Source organism: Rattus norvegicus, chromosome 2, assembly GCF_036323735.1.
Source record: "Rattus norvegicus strain BN/NHsdMcwi chromosome 2, GRCr8, whole genome shotgun sequence".
In the NCBI taxonomy this organism is placed as follows: Eukaryota; Metazoa; Chordata; class Mammalia; order Rodentia; family Muridae; genus Rattus; species Rattus norvegicus.
The window spans coordinates 240,361,901-240,389,055 of NC_086020.1; the positions used below are offsets into that span (position 1 = coordinate 240,361,901).

The 27,155-nt window shown below is 41.3% G+C and overlaps 1 protein-coding gene across 57 annotated transcripts in view; it reads right to left on the minus strand.

The window, feature by feature from the left end:
• Positions 1-27,155, minus strand: part of Adgrl2 (adhesion G protein-coupled receptor L2) — a 631,071-nt gene that overhangs the window by 5,725 nt on the left and 598,191 nt on the right. For 21 of the 57 annotated variants that reach the window (NM_001302212.1, NM_001302209.1, XM_063281246.1 and 18 more), the window contains 11 exon segments: positions 1,473-1,569; positions 2,232-2,360; positions 4,880-5,048; positions 6,968-7,059; positions 13,586-13,652; positions 15,074-15,294; positions 16,147-16,356; positions 17,352-17,525; positions 18,858-19,063; positions 19,398-19,523; positions 26,922-27,105. In NM_001302212.1, the coding sequence (NP_001289141.1) occupies positions 1,473-1,569; positions 2,232-2,360; positions 4,880-5,048; positions 6,968-7,059; positions 13,586-13,652; positions 15,074-15,294; positions 16,147-16,356; positions 17,352-17,525; positions 18,858-19,063; positions 19,398-19,523; positions 26,922-27,105 (1,675 nt within the window). 57 annotated transcript variants of the gene reach the window in all.

The following is a 27,155-nucleotide window of genomic DNA, read 5'->3' on the forward strand; positions in this document are numbered from 1 at the left end:
GGGCAGGGCTGACCTGGGGGTCGGGGGGAGTCTGTCTGCTGGAATTTTCCTGACTCTATTTGAACGACTAATTTGGAGGAGAGAGGGGAGAGGGAAGTTAAATTCCGGCAATCCGCAGGTGCTTTCTAAGTCTCCCAAGTAAACACCTGCTGAGAATGACATTTACTAATTTATACAAAATCACTGTTAAACAAAAATGGCAATTAAATGCATGGAGACCAACATCATGCTTCATGATGCTGCCGCTTAATATTAAAGCCCTAACCACCGAGGCCCAGCGGAGGGAATCTCAGACTTTCAGACTTACAGGTGTAGGACCGTCCCTCATGAAAACATCTGTGTTAATACTGACTTGCACACAAGCAGTGGGGAGAGCAGCTTCCACAGACACGTAAGAAGGACGGCAAACTGCAAAAGGCTGCACTTATTAAAAGCAAAAGCACACATGCTGATGGGGGTGGACGGAGGTGGGGGGGGGGCACAAGAATCATTAGACCAGGACAAGAATGTTTCTTCTGTACTCTCATTTGGCAGGTTTCAGAAGTGAATCTAAAACTTTCCTATGTGACAATCATGTCAACATAATTAGGGTGACACTGGACAAAGGTGCAATGGAGACGTCACTCCTCACTGTAACTGCTAAGTCGGACACCTTTGCACCACTAACGTAATTTGACTAAAATGAGGTTAAAATCGGGCTGGTATGGACGTCATACAGATACTCTTTCCACACACAGCTGAACCTAGTCATGGCAGTTGGCTATGTCACAGATCACTAAATCAAAACTTAAAAAACAATGTGAATTCTCCATACTTGACTGAAATGTCCTAAACTCTATTTGGAAGAACCCGTGGTTTCCATATTTCTGTCCTAATCTTGCTAGGCTCCTACATTTCTGACCTTTATCGTTTAGGAACTAAGATGGTTTCTGTTACAAATCTAAGTTGGTTAAACTCAATACACAGAACTCTATGGGGGAACTCGATTTATATACTCCCATGCATTTTAACTTACTACAAATGTTGTACCACTTAATATTGGCTTTAGAAATATAAAATAAAGGATCTCTGCCAAAACTATGTAAAATTTCAATGGGAGCTGCCACCATTTTACATAAGTAATAGTGACTTTACTTCTAGTAGCACCTACACTTACATAGATGCCTTAGAAAGACAGGTGTGTGCACTGATCACAGAAACATTTTGTGCTGTAACAAGGTCCGTTTTCAATAACTAATTTTTCCAGCCATGGTCTGTCAATGTGGAGCTTTAAATGATGACTTTCTCCCCGCTACCTTATAGAAATAATATAAATCTATACATACTTTGATGACTGATGTTACAAGGTGACCCCCAAAGTTTAATAACTGGTGATCTAAACCCACAGGTAAGAAGAGTGTCTCCGCTAGAGTTAGTCTAAGCTCGCACAAGCACAACCTTCACGCTGTCCCCTCGATTCCCCCATAACTGACCTTGATTAAGGGTAGAAGTGCTATTGATGTCACCTGAGATAAAAGACGATTCAGACTGCTTCCTCACGGTGTCATTCCACATCCTTCTTATACGGCTCTGTTAACATGAAACGGTAAGACAAGCACGTTACCTTCGCTTCCCTCACCCACAGCGCCTTGATCCACCCAGAATCATTCGTATAGACCTGGAGTTTGGGCCTTTTAAGAATGTGTTTTGTTGTTGGTCCCAAAATGAGGACAGCAGTACTGCCCTGTTCTCTACTGTAGGCTGTGTAATCTCTAAACACCCTGTGTGTCTCTGTCTGTTTACTTATTGAGATGGGCTTTATGGAGGCCAATTTGGCCTCAACTCACTTTGTAGCCAAGGATGATGGTGAATCTTCTGTTTCCGCCTCCCTAGGGCCGGGATCACAGGCCTGTATCACCACTTTCACCTTCCTTTCTTACGTGTTATTTTACAGCCTTGTTTAAAGTGGAGAATTACTAAATGAATGTGTTGTGTCTACTAAAAAACTGTCCCTAGGCGACCTGGGAATGTGGATCAAGTGAGGTCCTCAAAAAGGATGCCCGTACCTCAACACCTAGACTACACATTTAGGAGGAGACCGAAACCAAAATCCTAAAAGGAGTGGGGGAGGGGGAGTGCTTACCACCTCCACGAGGACAAGGAGGAAACGATTAGTGTGTCTAAACAGAGCATGTCTCTGCGGGCTTTCTATAATTAAGGTTAATTAAAGACGCTGTCAAGATCTTGGTTACCTGTGTACCAGAGGAGTAGCGAGCACTGGTGCGGGAGGTGGACGCCTTTACAGAGCTGTGCGGGCTCTCGGTCGGGAGGCCACCACAGCAGTACCAGTGTCTGAAGCACTTGGCATACTCTTTCCGTACCTGGATCGAACAAGCACAAGACAGGGGAGTGATGTGAGCGCACCACTCTCTCTAACTAAATGAGCAATGAGCACAACTGAGAAAGACCAAACTGCCAGGGCGAAGGTAGGTTGAACCCGACTTGGGTTCAGTGCAAGGTGCTGAAAGGTGAGTGGCTAAGGGAAGCTCTGTCCGTCCTGGAGACAGGCTGGTGGTAGCTTTAAGACTCCATTTGGAGATGCCTTGCAGTTTCCTCCTTACTACTCGAATTCTGGATAAAGGTTTGTTCTATCTGAATAGTTAATGACAATTATTTTTGCAAAATAACGATACAAAAGATTTAGCATCTTCAATGCTTGTCTGTACATAACCAATCTGGAAGGCCATCATGGAGGTTTTATGAGCTTAGCCTTCCTCAGGCGTCAACGCATGAACTTCTAGCATGCACAGACAAGGCACCGTTGACACTAGAACAAACCCGGGAAGAACGACGTTCACACGTTTGCCAATAGGAAGGATGCTTCCCTGGTTTTCTACTATGTCTACCTTTGGCATCGGTGGAGCCTACTGCGCTCCACTAGCGCAAAGCACACTGGGGTGCGGCTTCCATCCATAGCAACCTGTTGGTCACGTGCTTTGCTCCCTAGCGCTGCGGTGGCCGGTTAGACACAAACACCGACTAGCCTAAAAGGAAGTTTAGCTTAACCTTCCATCAGTCTGCAAAACCCAAGCCACTGAGATGGGCCTCTCTCTCATGGACAGAGAGCCGAATAAAAATGGGGAGCCGTGGGGAAAGGGGCTGCTGGGTGGGGTATCGCTACACTGGTGGATTAACGTGGTTTTTGTACATTAAAGTTAGATTTTGAAATTAGGGTAGACAAGGAAAAATTGAAGTCAAAACGAAAAAACTTTCTAGATGACAGAACTCCTCATGTCTAATCTGTCTACTTCCCTACAAAGGTCCAGACTGACACTCCTTCCAAAATTAAGGCCACCAGATGAGTCTCTAAGCCTTGGCACAACTGCACTATCACCTTCTCAGTTCTCAAAGTGACACACATCAGGGCAAACATGAACAGCATCACGTTTTCAAGACATTCCCAGGGCCCTCCTGTCCTCATTCAAGCATAAAAACAAAGCTTTCATTTTATGTTATTTTTTCCCCCAACTTGACTACTTTTATGTCACATCCCTAAGAATCTATCATGGCGACACACAGAGACACATGTAGAATTATACAACCTATAGAAGGGCGGGACACGTGATACATGTAATTAAAATAAAATACGGTGAGCTCAAGGACCACACAGAGATATGAGGAAGCTTCTGCGGCTAAGGTTAAGCTTTCCATGACACGACCTTTGGGCAATGACCAACCTGTGACAGTACACTCTATGGAGGATACTCACTTACACAGTGTGCCTTTGCATAGGAAGACAGTGGCTACAGAGGATGTCACTGGACAGTGTTTAAGATTTTAGAGTACACTGCTATTAAAACCCAGGATCCCTTAGGAAAATTTTCTGCACACGTAACAGCTATTAGTAGCTCTGAAAGGCTGTATAACCAAGACAATGGCAATCAAAATGGTATTTTATCCAAATAACACCCTCCAGTGTTGGTTTTGCCTAATGCCTATATTGCTGTGACTGTACATTATCTGTCAGTATTTCACGGTCCACCATCATTATCTCAAAATTACAGCTTATTCAAAACCAATGGAAGTAACAACACTATCATCTTGTCAGGGCTGAAAATGTAATAGTTTTCACTCTCACAGTTCTCTTTCTCTGTTCAATTTAGTGACCAACTAGTAATAACAGAATCAAAAGACTACATCAGACATGCGGGCGGGGAAGGGCCACTCTGGTGAGAGGCACCGACATTCTACACTTGAAGGACAGCTAAGTGTTTCCTTGGTGCTAGCTACAGATTCAAGGTTTTCAACCTCGACTTCCATTTTCAAAATCATGTTTTTGCTGACTCTACTTCATATGTGTGAAGTCAGGACAAAATAATCAGAGGTGAAGCATTAGACAACAGTGGTTTTTAGATCTTTCAAAAGAAATCTCTCAAAAGGTAACGTTGGTATTAAACTTTTGCATGTCTGGATCTTTAAAAATTAATGCTATTTGTCCTTGCACTTGTTTTCATTTTGGATCACTGCATTCTTATCAGTGAGCTAAGACTGAATTTAACCTTGCATGGTGGTGTGTGTGTGTGGGTGTGGGTGTGTGTGTGTGTGTGTGTGTGTGTGTGCGCGCGCGCGCGTGCGTGCATGTGTGTGTAAAAGCTTTCACCTCTGCACCGGTGTTTCTCAAACCCTTCCACCAGAGAAGGACTCTTAGCATAAGTGACTAGTTTGCTGTAGTTCTAAACAGAGATTCAAATTTGACTGTTGCTATGCAACTCTGCATGGACAACTGGTGCATGATTCTGTTTAAGAACGAGCCAGCCTTCAGCAGAAATCCTCTATAGACCCACTTTCAAGTCAAAGGCCAAGCACACTGAGCCTCTGCCCAGAGATGCCCCTCACTTACTTTCTTTTGAAGAGCACAGTGGAAGATGAAAATAAACAGTCCCTGGAAAGCATTAAAGGCGGTGAAGAGATAAGCCATGACAACGGTCTCCTCGTTAACAAAAAGCAACCCAAAGGACCAGGTTAGGCCCAGGAGACACAGCAGGGCGAACGCACCGAGCACCCAAGACCTGCAGAGAGAAAGCGGATTGGTTTCTTTTTAAACAGGCTCAGTGAGGGAGCCACACTTATCTCTTATTTAGTAACGACTCAGTGGTAGAGGTTGGCTTGCTCTATGTCAACCCAAATTCAACAGCTTTTGGCTTTAACCTTCCAGTGATTAAGAAAGAGAGCATTTAGTACGGCAGCTTCCAGGAAGCACAGCAACAGCGGGGATGGCCTTTTTCCTCGCTCCAGAATGAACAGGTATCAAAACTATATTAAAATGCAAGGTGTAAAATATCCCCCGTGGCTTTACTGCCTTCCGTGTGAATTTTAGTGGAAGAAAATAAGGAGTCCTTAATTAGTTTACTCCTATATTTTTCTCCCTGTGGTGTACTCATATGATACTCGGTAACGTGACACACCCACAGAAAGGTTAAATGGCAGATAATCACAGAGAGCCTAAACTTCAGACTCTAACAAGCTGGTCGGACGTGAGCCTAGAAGTTACAATGAGAGTATGAAAAGACCTAGCTGAAATGAGATTTAAGGGGGAAAAAAAAAAAAAAACCAAAACAGAAACAAAAAGAAAACCACACACTTCAAAATAAAAACTTGGAAATAAAATATTCTGGCAAGAGAGTTCGTCATGAGCAGCTTAAGGCGAGAAGGAATTGCAGAGAACGGGGCGGAATGAGAAGGGCTTAACGTTATTGCATTCCACGTCTAACTAATGATCTTACTTGATAAATGGCTTATTATCTTCATAGCTAGAAAGCATTATAAGCAGAAAAGAGAAACAAAATTATTAGACAGAATTAAAATAGAAAGTAATAAGAAATCATTTATATATTTTATAAATTAGTCAAAATCAAGGGAGTCAAAATGCAGAGGCAAGCAATCAAAAGAAATAAAGGCACATTATCGTTTAAGGACACTACAGCGAATTAAGACACTCCAAAGTAACTACGAAAATTAAGAGCAATTCATGATACTGACAGATTTGCAAAAAAAAAAAATAAATAAAAATTATAAATCATGCCATAAGAAGTTTGTTATTGCAGGGTTCTGCCTTACCCAGGTAAGTCCGTATTATAGTATCCATCACAAACACGGTAATTACTGGTGTAGGTGAGAAGACAGAAAGAGGAGGGGAAGAAAAGAGAGAGACGCTAACGATTAGCTCTCTCTCTTACCATGCAGCATGCAATGAGGCTGGCACTAGCCTATTTAACACATCTAATTCAAAAAGAGTTACCCCTACTATAGGTCTGCCATTTTTTTAAAAACATTAAAGATAGATTATTTTCACAATCTTGGCATATCCAACGTTAATATTTCCTTGAATCCCACATGGAGAGTCACATTTTAAAAATCAGTCTGAAAATGCTTCCTTCCATAGCTGATTTAATGAATCAACAGCTATCAGTTTTGGGTTAATTAGATAGCATTTTCTCAAATAGAATATTGCAGATTTTATTCAACACTGAGATAAAGTAAACACTGTTTAATTAGCATGAAAACAACAGATAATCTTCAAGATAACAATAGTAATAGAGTAAATTCTCTTAGGAAAACAGGATTAGGAGGAGAAACTGCTCAGAATTCTTAAATCGAAAAGTCATTTAACAAAACAAACTTAATATAATCATATCAGCCATGCAAACAGGACCATCGCTTGGAATCGCATTTTAAATTCAAATAAAATCACTACAGTGACATAAAATTTCCACAGAAACAATTTCTCCGCTCTAGATCAAGTCAGAAATTATCTACTTCTGGACCAATGCCCGTAATGTGGTCACAGGGAAAAATGAACCTTGATCAGTGAGATTTCATTCAGAATCCCTTCTACAGTTGCCAGAAGGCAGAAATGCCTGTGTTCCCTGTGGAGAATATCTTTTTACTGAGCTCGTCAAGTATAACAGTTCAAATACAAAATACTTACTTAATGTTTTCCAACCTGCTAGAATCTGGTTTCAAAGTGTTTGAATGTTTCACCATTTTGCACAGCGTGATCACCAGGAAAATAATATTTAGCTGTTTTAACGCATAAAGAAACATGGGTTAGATCACTGTGGACAGGGAGATGGATACATTTTGCAAATATGGTTAATGAGTTCACCCAGTCCAGTCCCCGAAGCATATGGGCACCGTACACAGTGCGTCAGTCTCATTTATGTGGACAGTGACGGATTCAGACTGCGAGAAACACGCCCTGGCTGTTACGACTGATCTAACAGATCGCTTGACATGGAACTGCAAGCTCGTTAAGTCAGTATCACGTGGTAATGATTAAACTAATTAAAAAAAAAAAAAACCCAAACCCTAGATTAGTTTCTTTAGCTAAATGTAGACCAAGGCCTAAACGCTACCTCACAGAGACCCTGAAGAGAATTCTCAGTACATTTGCGCCAAGCACCTGCAGCGGTGGGGTTGGCGAGTTCTAGGAGACCTGGCTGATGGCCAATCTCCTGATGTTGACCAACAAAACACAACATGACACTTGCATGATCTACACTAAGGTAACCAGGAGGAAACAATTAAACACAGTACGTGAAAGAGTTAATATTAATAAGAAGGTACAGTTTTTACTGTCTGCATACTACCTACTAATTCTGCAAGCCATCCACCTTCCACGTTTTTCAACGCGTGAAACTTAGTTACTTCTAGCAAAGTAAGTCCTACTAAGTGTTCCACCGAACGAACACTTTTAGGGCCAATCAAATGCAAACCCTGAGAGAAGGAATTGAACAGAAGGCCTGGATTCCCTACAGGTTTGACTGAGGAGAGGTAATGGCTGGTAAAACACAGCAGCTCCCAGTCCCGGGCTGAGAGTGAAGAACCCTCTTCTATTTAGATTCTAAAACCAGAGTCAAGCTTGACTACCCCCGTGCCATGCCTGTGACACTTCATTCCTTCATTCTTAATTCTATCTGTTCTTGGTTCTTTGAGAACTCAGCAAGACCTACTGGACCCAAGGAAGACTCAGGAAGCACACAGTGTGTGAGGAGATGGACTGTTTCTGGGTGAGAGTTCCTAATCGTAACTATGTCACCATCACACCCCTGCTCGAGGGTTCACGATGCTGAAAGAGCACATGACCTCATGCGAATTCATTATTACTTCCGATTTTAAAACCAGGAAGCATTATATAGCTCAATTCATTAAAAATCTCCAGCTGTCCCCACTGATGAGTTTGGGAACAAGGCAAACACTTTAGGCCGTGCGTCATTTTTTTTGCCTGGTGCACTTTATTATTCCTCGTAGACGTAGAATGGCCCCCTTTCAGGAGTAAAATGGGCGTGACCTACACAGGCTGGCAGAGGGTCTACCTTTCCATGCCATTTACAACGGACAACTGTTTTGCCCTTAAGAGTATTAAGCTTCTTAAAAGAGTTATCGGACAGAAAGATCAAATCATAGGGACGGACGGTTCTTGCTTTATTTTTACAAGGTTCTTCCAGCTGGTTAACAGACGTGCTTCTATTCTCAGAAATGGACTGCATAGTACTCTTCACCCAACAAGCATTTTATTGACCGGCCTGTGCTATACAAGGACGTGTTTATCCTGCTGTGGACACCTAAGACGGACACTGCCTCCGAGAAATTAGCAATGGAGTAAACACTGAGGACTTTTTAAAGGGTCGTTGATAAGAAGGATTTATAACACATTTTAAAAGGGGGAAAAAAATCAACAGTGCCATTAATTTTCTACTTAAGCAGCAGTAGGCTTAACTAGTCACATTAAAGGATGACTGAAAGGCAGAGCGCTATAGCAAGCCCAGGTTCTGCTGCTGTGAATCTCGTCTGGATGTCTGTGTAATAGTTAGGGTGCCAGCTGGGGACAGACACTCTGTATTTAAGTATACTAAATACGAAGCACTCAGCATCAAGGTAAACAAACAAATGCAAGGACCTTCTTTACAGAAGGAGATGAAATCTTTTAACCCTCTTTATCTTTGAATGCTCTGAGTATAGAGGGCGTGTGTGTTTGGCCGGTTGGTTTTGATACACGGTCTCGGTCTCTGTATGAGGTTCCGGCTGGCCAAGACTTGGCCTCCCACGTGCAAACACTATACCTATCTTAACTTTTAAGATTAAGTGTTTTAAGAAGACTGAAATGATAATGATGACTTTAATGATAAATAGACAATATATTCCACCAAAACTTACGACGGAAAAAATAGGATGCAAAAAAATGACAGAAAAATAATAAAATGCTCAGTGGGTTTTAATATTCAAATTGTTTTGCACGTGTCGACAGAACTTCCAATGTAAAGAGATGGGAAAAAGCTAATGCATTCTGTCATAGAACTTTCAGTTAACTCACACACAAGACCTTAGCCTCTGAAGAAAAGTGACTTTGAAAACGCAGAAATAACGGAGCAAGGCTATGTTTAGTAGGACAAATGCCATTATTTCTAAAAAAAATTAATTATAAAAGAAGGCTCACAAGGCAAACTCTTAAGGCGCCAAGATGGCAAAAAAAAGTCCATTTAAGAGTTTATTAATTATTTTTTAAATAATAAAATTTCACTGACGTATTATTTGCAGTGTACTGAGAAATGGAAGAAATATTTATGGCATAGATATTGAACACACAGAGGGAATCCTCTTGGAATGGAAGAGAGTACAGGGTAAAGGACAATGACTTCTCACACCCTGCTGAGCCAACGTTTGAATACTTTAATGCTAAAGGTGTCACAGAGTAAATATTGTTGTTACGATTTTTCAGGGGGCAGCAACCCCACCCAAGGATTAAGACTTTTCCCATTAGCATATTTTAATACACCTCCACCACCACCCTCTCCTCTGCTTCTGCCTGACCCTCTTACAATGGACCTGGGGTGCCCAGGCCCAGACACAGAAGAGCAGGGTTCAGAAAGTCACACAGGAGGAAGCAGACGGTGTTTGGTGTTGTCTACGCACTTGAGCTTCTTCTGAGCGCTTCTCAAAGACATGAATGACTTCCTAGTCCATGCTAGGATTTTCAGCTTTGTCTTTTTTTTTTCTTTTTTTTTTTTTTTGGTTCTTTTTTTTTTTCGGAGCTGGGGACCGAACCCAGGGCCTTGCGCTTCCTAGGTAAGCGCTCTACCACTGAGCTAAATCCCCAGCCCCGTCTTTTTTTTAAAGTAAGAAAGTAAGTTAAATGGATAAAATAAGTAAATAAAATTGACTTTTAACTTTTTTCCTTTTCCTATTTTACTTTTATTCTCCTCTATGCGCTTGGAAAAAAAAAAAACCAAACAAATGACAACAATCAGACACGTCCCTATTTCTCACTGGAAGGCAGACAGTCCCTGCTCCTGTCCTTTGTCCTGTCTGATTAGGACATCCTCTTCCCCACCCTCTCTTTTTTGTTGCTGTCCTCCCCTCCCACACAAATACTACTTTGTATTAACCGAGTTTCAATGTAATCTTTGAGGATGGCTTAAAGCAGTGTCTATCAGTGGAGGAATAAAAGTGCTAGGCTGCGGATACGGGCAAAGCTTTGTGTAAACAACCCAGTTATTCACATAAATCAGTAAATTTATGTTACTTGAACTATGTTAGGTATACATATCAACCCAGCAGCCTGAACGGATGGGGGTGATAGCTGGGGAGCGAAAAGCAATTCATTCAGGAATCAATAGGAATTAAGTCTACATTAACGCTACACTGTGGGCTTGTGTGTGCCTATGGGTGAGTCCAAACCCAAAGAGGGCAGCAGAAGAGAAAAAAGCTCCACTCAGCAAATAGACAGAGAGAGTAGATAAGTGGAATAGAAATAGATAATAAACCAATCAACTAAACCGGGGCAACGTTTCAATGGCTAACAATGCCCAATTCATAATGGCATAAATTATCATTACTGAAATCACATGTTTGTTCATTTAACAGTGCTAAAGAGTCAAGCATTATCTCCATGGCTAGCACGACCATACAAGGGAGATTTTACAGAGGGGAAGTTCCCAGGGATTAGAGGAAAGCACAGTTTGTTTCACGGCCACCAACGTGCTCTGTTGGATCACGTCGGCCTGGGCTCATCTGCTTACATTCATCTGATAGCTTGCAGGGCTGACATGGATATGATAAGACAGAAGACTAGGCGCAGCGCTCGGAAATAACCTGGCTGAACCGCACGTGTTCCAACCCTCTTTGTCCTCCCTGGAGCCTTTGCTACCTGGCGAACGCAAGACCGAAGACGGCACGCTTGTCTCCAGATCCCTGCTGTTAGCCAAGCAGAAACTGGTTTCCCCCGGACGAGCAGCCAGAGAGGTGTTCTCTGAAGAAGACTTCTAAGTGAGTGTGTGAGCTGAACTCTCACTGAACTGAATTAATTATTAATGATGCAGATGGAGCTGTCCAAATGATAAGAACAGCTCCTGACGTGTCATGATCCAAGGCTTCATTAAACCATTTCAGGCATACTAATGGTTTCCCCCTGCTCATTACTAACTGGCACTTTTCGCATAGATATAAGAAGTCCAGTGCCTGTAGGCAAGACATTCTATAGGAAGGCATTAAGGAGGAAGTTTTATTTCTCGTAGCCTCTTATTCTTCTTTAGAGATTAGAATGAAGGTAGACCTATTTAATAATATTATAGGATAGCGGTTTTTAACTCAGAAGAGTTAGAATTCAAAGTGTATTTCCTTGGAATCACAAGGCATGTTTTGTTATAAGGACATTCCTTACAGAGGCAGTACACAATATAGTTTATATTATTAAGATGCATGTCGAAATTAGATTTTAAATGTCTTGTATCAGCACAGTGCCTACTTAGGTAGATGCGTTTTCTATATACATATGCTATAAGATCTTATTTCTCAATTTAGGTTATACATTGTATTTCAAGATATTGTTCTGCATTCTCTCCAGGCTGGGATGATTAGAGGGCAAAGCAACCTCAGAATCTCAAGGAGATCTAGACGCAATTGTTACCTGCTGGTTTCTTGGGCTTGTTTTTAGGTTGGGAACAATGTTACCCAAAGCCCTTCATAGTTCAGTCTGAAGGCAGAATAGACTATAAATGGGGAACAGACACTAATAAATGGTGGGCAATCATGGAAAATGGGCATTGCACTAAAATATCTGTACCCCTTTCTTACTGAGTACACCTTAATTTACTTTCCAAATGAAATGGTTTTTAAAAATGGCTAGTGCTCACCTTTAGAGACAAAAGTCGACCCATGATTATGCCCCAGACATCCCTAAAGCAGCCTTTGTATTTAATTTCAAAGTACACAAGTGTTTGTTTTAGGAGCTTCTGAAGGAGCCTATGTCTTTAAGGATGGGAATGTTACATGCAGCCATTAGTCACCTCCTTCTAGAAAGCACTGAGGGTGTGCTCACATAAACTAAGAACCGGAGCTGGAGTCATGGGCTGGATAGAATAATCCAGTGAGAAATCATCATGTGAAGAACACCGACAGCGCAGCGGCTTCCACGAGTACCAGTCATTTAGTTCAACAACAAATTCTGTTAACTGTTGGTGTGAATTCCAGTGCCTTCACCGCTGGTTCTGAGAAGCTGAAGAGGAAGGACATTGATTTGATTGCTCTGCCCTGCCTGAAGGAAAGGGGGTTTACTCTCTCTGTCCTGCCAACTCTGGGTCACAGGTTCTCCCTGCTACGCTTGTGTTTCTTTTACGTGATGATTGGGATGATGTTTCGGTCTTTATGTTTGCACAGCAAGGGCTTTATGGATTGAGGTGTGAGCTGTGAGCTTTCCTTTCAGAATTTTTTAAAAACACTAGTTAATGTTAAGACACCCTGAAAAGTTTACGAGTGACTGTCTTTTGGAAAAGAAAATAATAAGAAAAATAATATAGCAATGAAATATTTAAAGTAACAATACCCAGTGACTTTAAGAATACGAATTCTGCAGAGATATTTAAACTAGTTTATGTTATCTTTTCAGGCCTCTAAAGGCTAGTAATGCCCATTTCTGCACTGTACTATAACTGGGTCAAAAGTTTAAATGATAAAATCCTGATATTACACTTCAAATATGATTATAGATTCTAAGGTCTGAAGACTACATTAATGTTACTACTGTTGACTTACAGAAAAATTTTACTGATTTTTCAAAATTATTTTAAGTCTTCAAAAGGAATATTTTTAGTGAACTTAAATCATTTACTATCCTTTTGTTAATCTAAGCTTTCTAAAAATTTATGATCTAAAAGAATTTAAGGTATAAACATTGACTTAAAATACTACGTTACTATTAGAATGGAAACAATAAATTATGTCCATGTGCCTGATGGTTTTGTTTTATTCTGTTTTTTTGTTTGTTTGTTTGTTTGCTTTTGTATTTTTTTATGCTGGTTCAGCAGACTGAATTATAAATAGAAGAGTGTGATTCTCACAGGAGACATGGTTTTCAGGCACAGTTAATTAGCCAATGTACAAGCTTCAATAATGATAACAGTCTAAACGAGCTATGCCATGTTGTCCCTTTAATAGGCCTGCTTACATATCTCTGACTGTATGAACAGTTAGCAATGCGAGGGTGCCTCTTCCTGTGAGCGCCCCTGTTGCAGTAGCACATGGAAAGGCTGCGAACGTGGGGTCTACTCACCAGAATGATGAAAGTAACAGGCCCAATGAAACTCCATATGAAATAGTTATCAACGTGAAGCCAGCAACTGTTGGGAAGGAGAGAGGGTGCGTTAAGAAGCTTTCCTGGATCCCTGTATTAAGCAGAGACACAGAGCTACAAAACTTCAGCTGAGAACCAACCAACCCCTTCATTTGCCCCTGGAAATACATTAATCACGGGTGAGAAGAATTTTATTAATAATTCCACATTGGCTTTGACCCAATAAATTTTGGGGTTCATTTACTTCACCCTACAGCAGGTTCACTTAATGCATGGGATGCGATAGAAGTTTTCACAGGGAAAACTGACTGCTCACCCCAGTCCCCAAAGGCCTGGGAACTTCCCTTCGTTAGAGATGATCCCAAAAAGAACTAGACACTGGGTTGTCATTCGCAAACCCTGGATGTAGTCTTTGAAAATGCTTCTTGGGTAACAGAATTGAAAGGGTAAGCATTCAGATGGTGTGAGTGCCAAAACGGAATAAGTACCACCATCAGGGACGGGCAAATGGACAAATACGAGGGGAAAAATACGAGCTCCCAGCTCTGCAGCATTAAAATATATGATGCATAAACTCATTAAGACACTTTAGGGCTGGAGAGATGGCTCAGCGGTTAAGAGCACTGACTGCTCTTCCCGAGGTCCTGAGTTCAATTCCCAGCAACCACATGGTGGCTCACAACCATCTGTAATGGGATCTGATGCCCTCTTCTGGTGTGTCTGAAGACAGCGACAGTGTACTCTATTCATTAAACAAAATTTTTTAAAGAAAAAAAAAAAGACACACTTTAGCTAGTGGTCCATACTTTATACAATTTTGCATCCTTACTGAATATCCCTTATTTGACTTTCACTATCTGAACACTCAGGAGTTCATCGACTATACATAAATCTTGTTTGCTAATTTTATCGGAGAAAAAAAAAATCAAATGGAGTTCGAAGTCAAATGAAATGTGGTTTTGTCTTCCTTCTGCCACTCTCTGTAAATATCTGTATTTTTTTTTTTAGGAACGAGAGACAATGAGCATATTTTAATCCTTCCAAAGTCCCTGGTAAAAATATTATCGAAGCGCAACACACGGGAAAGGACGTGCTGCCACCGCCATGCACGGGAGTCAACTGCACAGAGCCAGCTAACGACCCGTTAGATGTGTAAGTTCGGGAGAATTTTTACTTAATATCTTTCTGAGGCCAAAAGTTATTTACTTTTTTCAATTTGTTTCAGGTCAATCTTTTGAGTTAAGAAACAAAGTCCATAATTTAGAATCTGCCTCACCAGAGAACAAATCCTTTGAACCCAGAAAATTACAGAAGACTTGATTGCAATTTGCGCACCGCAGGCCCCTTCTCTCCCCCCAATAAAGCTTTCAGAGGCTATTTTAGTCTGTCAAGGACCCTCGCTGACAGCTAACAGGCTTTAAAAAATTATTCACTTGAAAAACACTCAGGTCACTTGCGATTACTTACGCCTCTAGTGTCCCGTAACTCTTGTAGTCGATAGCAGCTGAAACACCGACCACTGTGGCAGGGAAGAGGTACCCGGCGACATAGTAATACTTCTTCCTTGAGTATTCACTCTCGAAAACTTCAACCAACATGAGGTAGAGCTGCACACCTTCTAGGCACATCCAGGAAAAAGCAGCCAGGAAGAAAAAGTGCAGGAGTCCTGCAAACACGGGGCACGCAATCTGGGAAGGGAAGACATGACACCTGTGAGTATACAGTGTCTACTCCTCGAGCTTAAAACGATTACTGGCAGAATCGTTGATCTATTATATACTGCATCGTCAGTAGGACACATGCACACACGCACGAGCCCACCCACGATCTTGCCATAAGGGGAAACAAGTTAAAGGCAAGGTAAATACCAAGGACACAGTGCTTGGAAAGCACACCATCAAGTGTACCAGACGTCCTCACCATTACCGTTTTGAAATTAAGTATCGAGTAGGACAACAGACATTTAAATTCCCTCCCCAGCCTGCCCCCTCCTCTGAGCCCTGGTATCCACCTGCAGGTGTTCGTTCACCAGTCTGTAGGACGTTTCGATGCAGACACATTATCTCTAATCTCTATAACGGAATTTCAACAGTTTGCTTTAATGACAGACACCCTCACTCTATATAGGATTGTTTCCTTTTTGCTTCCGGGGCATTTTTAAAATTCATCTTGGATGAATGCAGGGTAATGCAGAAATGAATTACGTTCTCTGTCTGAGGCTTGTGAGGGATAAATGCTTTAAGCACGAAGGAAAGACCGTTGGTCAGGATGCCTATATAAGCAAAGTAGGAATTTGGAAAATGCACCTTCTTATTCAGGAGGGGCAGGAAAAAGACTTGTTCTTTAATACATAAAATGAATACATTCACAGTAACATTACCGACTGAGCTGCCTTAGAATCTGTTACAATTTATCCTTCACCAGGACCAAGGATGGCATCAAACAAGGGAAAATACTGATGTCAGCATCACACCCGCGTTCACAGCTAAACAGACAAAAGCAGCGAAGAGCCAAGGTCGGCGAACTCAGCAGGAGCTCACCGTGTACTGTGTTTTATCAATGCCTATTAGGAAAATAAACTCAGCGATGAAGAGGTTGATACACAGGTTCTTGTGGATCGTGTTGCGGTCGCTTTGCAGGCCTCGGAAGAAGCAGAAGGTGAAGATGCAGATAGCCAGGCAGACGAGGGAGACAACGATGCCCACCCAGGTGATGACTGTCAGCAGCAATTTGTGGACGCCATCTTTGTACTGGAAGACAGAAGGCGGGAATAAAGTCAGCAAACCCCGTCACCGAGGGGGAAAGCCGCTCCCACCGAAGCGGCTGATGAAGAATTCATGTGTTCGAACTCAGGCTCACAGATAGAGATGTCCATTGTGTGACGGAGGTAAAGGTTGTCTTAAGGGATTTAGTACTTTAAAATGATCTAATGAAGGGAGAGATTCTATTTTAGAGAATGATGCAAGAGGCCAAAATCTCTAAAAATAACTATACTGGAATAGTTACCCTCAAAGCTGTATAAAAATATTGCCATGGAGTAAAACTAATTATGATGAAAACAAATGGCATTTTAGTGAGTTTGTAGCTTATAGGTAATCCAACCTTTTAAGCTTTTCTTTGCCCTTTGAGCATCTGCATACTTACACGGTGAGATACAAATGAACGACACAGACAAACCTGATACACCTAAGAGTTTTACATTGGACTTTTGTTGGAGTGAGCAGGGTCTAGGCATGAAAACCAGTCTTTCTCATGCTAGGTGAACAGTCAACCACTGAACCATGTATATTATGAAAATAATAATATATTTCATTATCTGCTATCGTTCTCTTTAACAATGGGGAGAACTACATAGGCATATTCCAGAAGCTTTTCCAACAAAAAAGTCTGCAGCTCTACATACTGGGCCAACCAGGAAAGCAACATTGTTAAGGGAGAGTCTACAATTCACTAGAGGAAAGGGAACCAGCACCTGGGAGCCTGTGGTGTGCAGGTACCCCTTAAGATACTTGGTTGCCTCTGAAAAACATCTGCCTACAAGGGTGGGGGGTAGGAACGGAACCCAAGTGTGTGGACTGAGAATGTGCCAAGTCTTCTGAACGAAGGACAGGGTAAAGACTATTAGGATTCTGCATTACTCTGTTTGCTTTCAGTTACGATAAGCACCCAAAGACGGACTATTACACAAGCTGTTTTGAATCTCGCAGGTCTTTCCCTGCGACTAATTAGAAGTGCAAATACTTACCACAATTTCCCTGTGGGCCATGAGAATAGCAAAATTGGTTAGGTGGCTGCATGCACACGTCGTGCGAGTTTTATTAGTGTCAACCAGCTTGCAGCCCTGGGTAGACCAATATCCCATCATGGTTCTCTCTGAGTAGTTCCAGAAGGAGCAGTTTGCGTTGAAATAATTGTCAGACTGGGAAATAAAATGACAAGATAAAATTAGGATTTTACACTCAAAGATGGCAAGAGCAATTGTTTAATATGTGTAAAAAGGTAATTTAGATTAAACTTTGCATGTTTCGGACTATAAAGTTTTTCATCAGCAAAATTGTGGACTACGTTATCCAGGCACATATCTAGCTTAAAGGGGGTTTTATAGTCCGAAACACTCTAGTGCGTGCTCTAAATTACCGGGGACCCATTTCACACAATTACAATTTTCATCTGATGATTTTACCTACTGATAGGTACATTAGAGTGTCGTCCTCCCCGCCCACCCCCCCCCCCGCAATTTTCTGACACAAGATTAAAGTTTTGAATTTGTTCTGAGAAAATTCTGTAAGGACCAAGTGTCTCTTTAAACAACAACAACAACAACACCTATTTCTGTTATTGGCAAATGACTTGTTGGCACTGTAAGGCTCTGAAGAGGAAATCAGATATAACAGATATTAGGTAGACTCTGAGCACACAACCTATTCTTGTCTGTCCTGGACCCTTGGCCATCCTCAGGCACCCACTCACACTACTCCTAACAGCCGGTCTTCAACATCTCGGTCACTTAAGTACCCACTGGTTCTGTGTGGCCCCTCAGACAGGTCATGCCTCCCCAATTCTGAATTTTTTTAAACACAATCTTTGATGATCGTGGAGCCAAATATAATTATTTCTTATAGGTATGCACTCATATGCATGTATGAGTGCACCCATGTGTGTGTCTGTGCCTGATCGTGCGGCAGTCAGGCGGTCAGAAGACAGCCTCTGGCAAGGTTCCTCAGCCTTGGGTCTCAGTGGCCTGAGGCTTTCTGGACACTATGTGGATTTTACCCTGTATCCCTTCTTTTCGTGGGTTTGGCAGAATCAAACATAGGTCTTCTGTTGGCAAGCACTTTAGCAAATGAGCCCAATATAACTAATTAAAAAATGAATGGTTAGCCATACTAAAATAAAACAGAGTCTTAAGAGTTAACCTTCTGCTATCCTGCTGCTAAGGTAAGAGTTAATTTCATCCAAAAACAAATTAAAGTCATTTACATTTTCCCGTTGATTACTGAATTAGCTTTCATTAAGAATACACTTAAGTTCTAATAATCACTGAACCGGGCTCATTTAATTTTATGTTCACAGACTTAAATAAACTTGTGTCTCTGACCCAGCCCAACATTTAAATTTCAAATGGAAAGGTCCCTTCTCCCATCCAGGCCGGCCCCCAACTCTCAGTCCTGCCTTCTCAGCAAGATAGCTCAGCCTTCCTTTCTCCAGGGTTTAAAACCTTCCGTGACTTCATTAGCATACATTAGCTTACATCAATGTGTGGCATTGAAAAAAGCACCGGGTCTGTCAAGTACACACGGCTGGACTCCTTATTGATGGAGACTGAAAGGACGTGCGAGTTCACTGCGATGGTGCTGTTCCGACCCAGGAGGTCTGCGCCCAGTTTGACGGTCGCATTTTCGGTGCTCAGGAATGGTCCCAGACTCCGGTAAATGATGAATACCACCTTTGCCAGCCCTAGGAAGGAAGCCCGGGGTCAAGGATGAGTACCACCTCTGCCGGCCCTGGGAAGGACGACAGAGCCATAGGACTCAACACATGTTGCTTAGGATGAAAAAGAAGCCTGTGGTTGAGACAAGGAAAAAAAATGAGAAAAGGGAAAAAAGAGAGAGGAAGTTTGACGGACTCTCTGAATGCTAAGTCATTTTTTGGGAAGGGGGGTGTGTTAAGGATAAATTACCAAGACAGAAGAGGTTCAATTCAAAACTTTAAAAGCAGGAGCAGGGGGAAGCAGGGTGGGAAGGAAAGAGGAGAAGCAAAGGGAAATCAAAGCGAGGCGGTCCTATCTCACCGTTTCTGCTGTTTTGCTTGACGGTGTTGGCTGAGAGCTGGATGGAGCTGAAGGCCCCCTTGAAGCCGAGATGGAAGGTGAAGTCTTGGACCTGTCCTTCCGTGCTGAGGACAGCGACTTCTAGAACTGGATAAAACAAAGAAAAAAGGGGAGGGGTATACGTTTAAACTACACATAGACAAAAGAGAACGCCATAGGGATCTCCTTGCAAAACTTTACTAATTTGGGGTTTTTGTATTAAGTAACATTTCAACAACACCCCCCCCCAGCAGAAACCGAGTCTAAAGTACAAATCTGAAAGCCCTCGCCACACAGGCACACCTCTTTCCAGGTAGAGAGATTTTAATAGCACCCTGTAGGTTGGGTTTGCAGTGGCACATTTTTCTACAAGCAGTGAAGTGATTAAAGGACGTTCATGAAAATGGTCAAGAGACAGATGTCATATCCCAGAACTCTCAGTGCCCTTCTGTACTATTTTTAAATTTTGTTTTGTTGTAAATATGAAAACACTGGTGTTCGAAGATTCTTGGAAGTAATTCAGCCCCAAATCAAACCACTCAACTGTAAGCTTATAATGACACTCATGCAACTCTGGGCTCCCACCAGTGCGGACACAGGCGACTGATCTTACTGGTTCATGTTGGAAAACACCAAGCAGCTGGTGGGAGGGTGATCTCCCTGCTCTTATAGGATCCTTTGTGTGATGGGCAAGAGTTCCAGTGGTAAAACACAGCTAAGAAGTGTTTCTCCTACGACAACACCCCAGAAAAAGGCCCAGAGAGTCATCACAGAGCGGCAGGTGGGGGCAGACAGGAGAGACATGAGTTCAAAGTCATCCTCAGTTACCCAGAGCATCCCAAGCCAGCCTGACCAGATGAGACCCTGCTACGGAAGCCAAATAAAGTGAAACACCACACACACACGCGCACACACACACACACACACACACACACGCACACACGCACACACACACACACACCCTTGATATATAATTATTTCCTCCCTATGCTGAATGGGACTATAATTACTATTTCTCTTAAAAAGCACATAACAAAATATTCTTACTTTTCTTGCAAATTGAAACATTACAGACGTGCATGTAAGAATTCGCTAATCTCATCTAAGTTATACTTACTGTTTAGCTTAAGGATTATGTTCATAGAAGAGAAAAACTAATCTGAAAGTTCTACAAGCAGATTATTACTATATATGACTCCTGGTTTTAGAAGAAATGAAGCAATGGTTATGAGGTAATCAACTTAATCAAAGCAAATGTGTGTCAGCAAATAAACAGCCAGAGAGAGAATAGAAACATTCTGGGAAATTAATACTGAATGAAAAAAATTAAAAATCTTCAAGAGTTTCTGACCATTGGTGTTTCAATTCATAGTTTACTATATACTTAATTTTAAATCAATTTTCCATCTTCTTTCAGAAAACCTGTGTACTGACCACTTAATAAGCTTCTCACTGATTAAACTGTGAAAATAACACCTAGCAAACTTTGCTATAGGGACAAACGTTAAATAGAACAGCCTGAAGAAATCATCAAGTATAATTAATTAGTAAATTAGAAAATGATAGTAAAATTCATCAAAATTTAAAAATCAAAAAGATTATTAGAAGAAAAATTTGGTATATTTCAACTTGTTAAAAAAAAAACTTTTCACAATAATAGGAATAAAGAAACCACTCCCTGATCTGGAGGGTTTCCTGTCAGACCATCCCAGGATGACTAATCCCCTAGGATAACTAAAACACCCTTTAAGAAAGAGTGGCACTCTCCAGTGTGCTTTATTGATTACAGTCTTAGGAAGCTGCGTGATAATTAGAAAAACAAAGGAAACATAGACTTCAGGGGAATACCAATGCAGTATTCACAGGCAGCACAAAGCAAGCGTGGAAGGATGATTTTAGTTTGAAGGAACTCTGGTACTTCATTCAACAATCTATGAGTGAAGTTTAATTCTAATAAGACTCGAACAAGACCTTAGGAGCGCATGGAACTTCGAAAATCGATCTTAAAATTCATATGCATGAGACGTACACAAAGGCAGTCAAGGAATCTCCACAAGGAGAACGGCTGCAAGGCTCACGAGCCACGAGTATCACAGAAAACAAAACAGTACGAAACCAAAGCCGGGAATAGGAGACTTTGCTCGCACGCTGCTGACACGTGTAGAGCCTTGATGGATGTCAGAGACCGGAAAGAAAGCGCATCATGTGCTAATGAAAGTTCAGAAAGAACTTGTTTATTCATGTGGAAAAGGCTAGATTAGTTGCTTCTACTACAAAGCATAATCAAAGAGACATTAGAAAGACTAAAGCCAAATGTGAAACCACAAACCTCTAAACTTATCAATGTACGAAGTTACAAAAGATGGGATGCATCTGAAGTCAAATTCGGAAAAGGCTTTTAAAGCAAGAAGGCATCACTATGTAAAATAATACCTTTAAAATTGCTTTTAAAGAAGGGGAGGGAACAAGAGTATTTTTTTTTGACTATATAATCCTCAACAAATCAATGGCCAGAATGCATACAAAACACACAGAAATAGAGAAATCAGGAAATTCTGAGAACAATGAATTCACAGATAAGGAAATAAAACAGGCCAATGAAAGTACCACAAAGGGAAGCTTCCTCAGGGACACTGCAAATCAAAGCAGTAATGGGATCAATCCAAACTGGTTAACAACATTTACGCCAAAATTTAGGGTTAGCCTGTGACAGGGTAGTGTTTTAACCAGTGAGAACAGAAACTGCAAAAAAAAAAAAAAAATCAGAAGAGAGCAAAACCTGGAAAGTATCTGGTAAAATGGATTAGCATAGTATGTCTTTGAAGATGTTTCTCTAGGACACAAGCCTGCACACTTAAAAACACACTGAACAAGATGACACACTAACACTTTGGCCTACTTTTCCTTAACAAAAATTGGGGAGCCACGACAGTGTCTTTGAGGATAGTTAACCATGGTGTATTCTTAGATCGGATGAACGAAGTAGAGATAGACCTGTCAGTAGACAGACACAAGAAACTTCTAACCGGAACGGGAAGATCATCCACTGCCGTTTTAAGAATGAAATCATTAATGCTGTGACTATAACTACCGTAACCCTGTGCGGCCTCCCAAGTGAAACGGTTTACAAAATCTCTTGAGCAGGAGTTGACTTTGAGTATTGGAAGTCAGCTTAGACAACATACTGGAACCCTCACCTCAAAAAAAAAAGACCCCAGAATAAATATAAAAACTTATGAAAACAAATGGGGATAACCATTCTCTCTCTGATCCGGTCTGTCATGGAGAATGTCTGTCATCAACTTTACCACCAAGGGGGCTTCTGTACTGCCTACATGTTTTAACTAAAGTGGACAGGGGATAGCATTGCACGGACAGAGTAGCCAGAGCAACGATGTTTATGTTGGTTGCTATGGCGCGCCTTAGCCAATGGACAGTAGAAAGCACATGCACTTAAGTTTCTGCAGAGCTATCCAAAGTCTTAGTCACCAGATATTTTTTGCCTCCCTCATCTAAGACCCTGGCTGCAGTGAGATGCAAGAAAATGTCAGTGCCAGAGAACCTCTGAGGAAGATATTGATGGGGCCAGAGGACCTACTGAGTTCTAGGTGAGTTGAAGGTCCAGGGAGAAGGGTATACAGAATAGGTTTTAATAGAACTAAGGCTAGCCTCCTGTCTACATGACAGGAAGGAAGGATTACCTTTGCTGTTGTAAACCATATTTTAACTTTTTCCTTATAGCTATAATATAATCCAGTCTGAAGTGAGGGGGGTAGGGGTTGGGACGATGGAACATTTTGGCTATTCTGAAAATAAAGGAATGGAAATCTTATAATGGATGTTTCTAGCTTATACCTAAATTATCCAATTAATCTTAGTGTCACAGAGAAAGGCAATGGAACACTAAGTATCCCACAGTGTTATGCAACAGAAGTTCCTGAGGCGAAAATACCACACTCGGCCTGATCAAGCTGCATCAAATGCAGGTGAATGAAGAAGCAGATTAGTCTAAAGGTGTAAATGTTTACAAGGGCCACCCTCCTCATTTCTCTAATATGACAATTTGTAACATGCACTCTGTTAATGAAATGAAATTAAATATGGAATAGATATAGAGACAGACTGTTATATCCACATTGAAATAAACCATTAACAAAGAAAGGGTGCATGATTATTATCTCCCGAACTTATTTTCTTAATGTTTAAGTGTTATTTTTCTCTCTCTTAAAAAGAACACCGAGGATTTCACATTGATAATGACAGGACATTATGATTTTCTATAAAATTATACAGTGGTGAGAAGTGTAAGCAGGGCAGGAGTAGGAACATGGAGGATGCTGGAACCTTGCAAAATCATGTGAGAAAGTTAGGCTATTCCTAGGGAGCAAACGAAAAAGAAAAAGTCTCTCACTGAGGTAAATATTTGTTGTGCAGATTTCTGACCAAAGACATACACTAAGAATACAAAAAGAATCCCTTTTGCTCATGAGTCAAAAAAAACAAAACAAAACAAAACAAACAAACAAACAAAAAACCCAGCTGAATTAGAGCAGAAGAGATTGAAGATCCTTTATAAAAAGATGAGTGAATGGGTCATAAACTCATGCAAAAATTCATCAAGTGAATGATACTTAAGTTACCTCCAATCCTAGCAACTCAGGAGGTCCAAGTTGGAGGACAGAGTTTAAGACCACATCAGCTATACAAGGAGACCAGGTACCCATCATAGTCACCCCCAAAATAAACACGGGTCGCTTAGAAGAAAAGAAAAGCAAAGTCAAAGGAGATACCATTGTAAACTTCCAGTATGGGCCAAGTTAGACAGCTCAAGTCTTGGACAGCACAGAGAACTAGAGGATCTCTCACTCACAGCCTTTAGAAATCAAAGGGACCTAAGAGCCACCACGGGACAGTTCCAAAACCTGTAGTGGGGACTGACACCAAGACCACAGTTGTGAGTACACTCTTAAAATGGAGTAACACTGAGTAATAGGACTGATGAACAGCTGGGCCTGGATGGGGAGATCTCAAAATTAACTCAACATAAAAGCAGCAAGATTAAAAAAGAATGCAAGTCAAAGTCTGGGGAGCCAAGCTTACTGACAGGAAGCAGTGGTTTCCTGGGACGGAGGTGGGAGGGGACTGCCTTTTGAAGATAAAAATGCAGCCTATGCAGATGACTACCTGGCGAGCATTTGCTCAAGATTCAGGAGAACCTACATTCGAATACATGCTGCTGCATATAGAGCAGAGCTCAACGTTGACAGCGGATGCTGTCGCCATGCACTTCCACTTCGGGGGCTCATACAGCATATGTGTAAAGCACAGCAGGAACTTCAAACTAATTGTTCTAATAATTGAAGATAGAGCCATTCTCTAAGTTTACAGAAGAGCTTTAAAAAAATAAGGGACTTGTAGGGTACTCTCATAGTATGTTTAGAGACACGTTCTAGGAAAAACAAAGTTTTCTTCATGCTTAAAACAACACACATGGTTATAAAAAAGTTGATTATGAATTAGAAATTATAAAAAAAACACATTAACTATCTTTCATGTTGAGAACAGCAGGGTAATAAATATAAAGACAGAGTAAATTGCAACATCAGTAAAATGTTACACTGTATCCCAAATGGATATTCACAACATTGTTAAACTTGAAGAAGCTTTAATAGGAAGAACAATCCTTCCAAGCTCGGAAAGATGAAGTATTAGGAAAATAATAATTGTCAGACACTTATTCTTCAGGGTTTGCCTTGAATTGGGACAGAAAAGTATCTGGCATATAGAAATAAAACACAGTCTGTGGGTATGCAGGAACCTAACGTGGCCCTTCAAATATTCATGCCCAGTTGAAGTTAAAGAACTTCAGTTTTGTTTTGTTTTAAATTAACTTTTAGAAAATTTGGGAAACAAATTGAAGTCACAAAATGTCATGCTATGTAAATCCAGGTTATATTCACTAAGATGGGGTCCATGCCATCCTGCTCTTAGGGACACCACTGGATACAGCTGAGTGGTGTTAACTGTGTGTCAATCTGAAGAAGGTTATCAGCTCAGAAAACGGGGGATAAGGAATTTCTTATTATGACTAAACTATGCAAATATTCTCTGGGAGGTTTTGATTTTTAGAGACAGGGTCTCTCTGTATAACGAGCCCAAGCTGCTCCAGACTCTCTCTGTAGACCAGGCTGGCCTCCAATTCACAGAGATTGCTCAGGCTCTGCCTCCCAAATGTTGGGATTAAAGGCATGAGCCACCACCCCTCCCCCCCCCAAAAAAAAAAATCAACCAGATATCTAAGATTAAATTTTCAATCCAGGTGCCATGTTTGGTTTATGTCTTTCTTTTCAACTGTTAATATGCAGCCATCATAGTGATGATTATGAAATGTCAGTAAAACGAGGCATCCCAGCCGAAAGACTTCATTCTTACTGTCCTAAAGGTGTCATCATGGCTTCTGGTGGAGAAAGGAGTGGTCTTTCTTCTTCTCACGTTTCTTTCTTTTTTTTTCCCACTGATAATGGGAAGCTTTCATTTCAGTAAGCTATCTAGTAAACTCTGGTTGAGGTTAACCTCACCAAATAACTATCAACTCTAGTTTGGAAAATTTTAAATATCAGATTTGACCCTCCTACCAAATATGGACAACAGTAGGTTTCTGACCTCCAGTGGCAATAGTTCAACTCCTGACTACTCTTCAGGGATACTGGTATCCATTTGACAACCTGGAAAGAAGACTACATATATGTCCCTCGCTGACAATGTCTTCTAATGGAAAGTGGGAGAGAGATACCCTCACATAGACCAGGCTGACCCTCCCATCTTACCTTCCACCACCCTGAGATAGTCCCTAGCCCTATATGGTGCTAGGGAATCAAACTCCTGGCTTCCTGCATGCTAGGCAAGCACCTCACCAATTGGGCTCCAATCTCAACTCTTTTGTTCTGTGAATCAGGTTCTCACTCTACGTCCCAGGGTGACCTTGAACTCTCAGCGATCCTCCTGATGGAGTCTCAAAAATGCGGCCATTACAGGTGTGACCTACTAACCCCCAGCTACTAAATATTGCATTTACCTAAAGGAGGTTGTGTTTCATGCAAACAGTCGCACTCAAGTTTTATGAGCTAAAATATCGGACTGGAAGAACATATTAAGTAATTTAAATTCATTAGGAATGTTGTAAAAACGGAAAAGCGTTTGCCACCTTCTCGTGTGAAGCACTTCTATTCCTTAGGCAATCCATCAGCCAGCATTTAAGTGCTCTGAGTTTTCTTCTTTAATGACTTTTCAATTGAAAAAAAAAAAAAAACACCCATACTCAGAAAAACAACTTCTGTAAGATGTAGGCAGATTTCAGCTTAAGCATTAATTTTATGAAGTATGATCAATAGCTTAAGTAACAGCGAAAGTGAAAGTCTGTTCCTGGGGGATGACACATTCAGAGCAGAATCTCTGATCTCTTCAACATCTGTCTTCCAAATGAAACGTGACCACAGACACACTCACCAATATTATCCGTTGGCATTGAGACCCGGGTTGGTTCCAAAAGGTTGTCTGCCAGGACAAATGCTCCTTCTTCCAAGGTGTCCAACAGCATGGTGGCTGTGTGCGCCTGCTCTGAGGAATTCATGTGTTTCCAGCAGTCCAAAGTCTCGGCTCTCAGAAGGTTATCTACTGTGTCCACAATGGCCTGCGTCCATTAGAAAATGACCGTTAGTTCTGACGGCTTCACAGGGAATC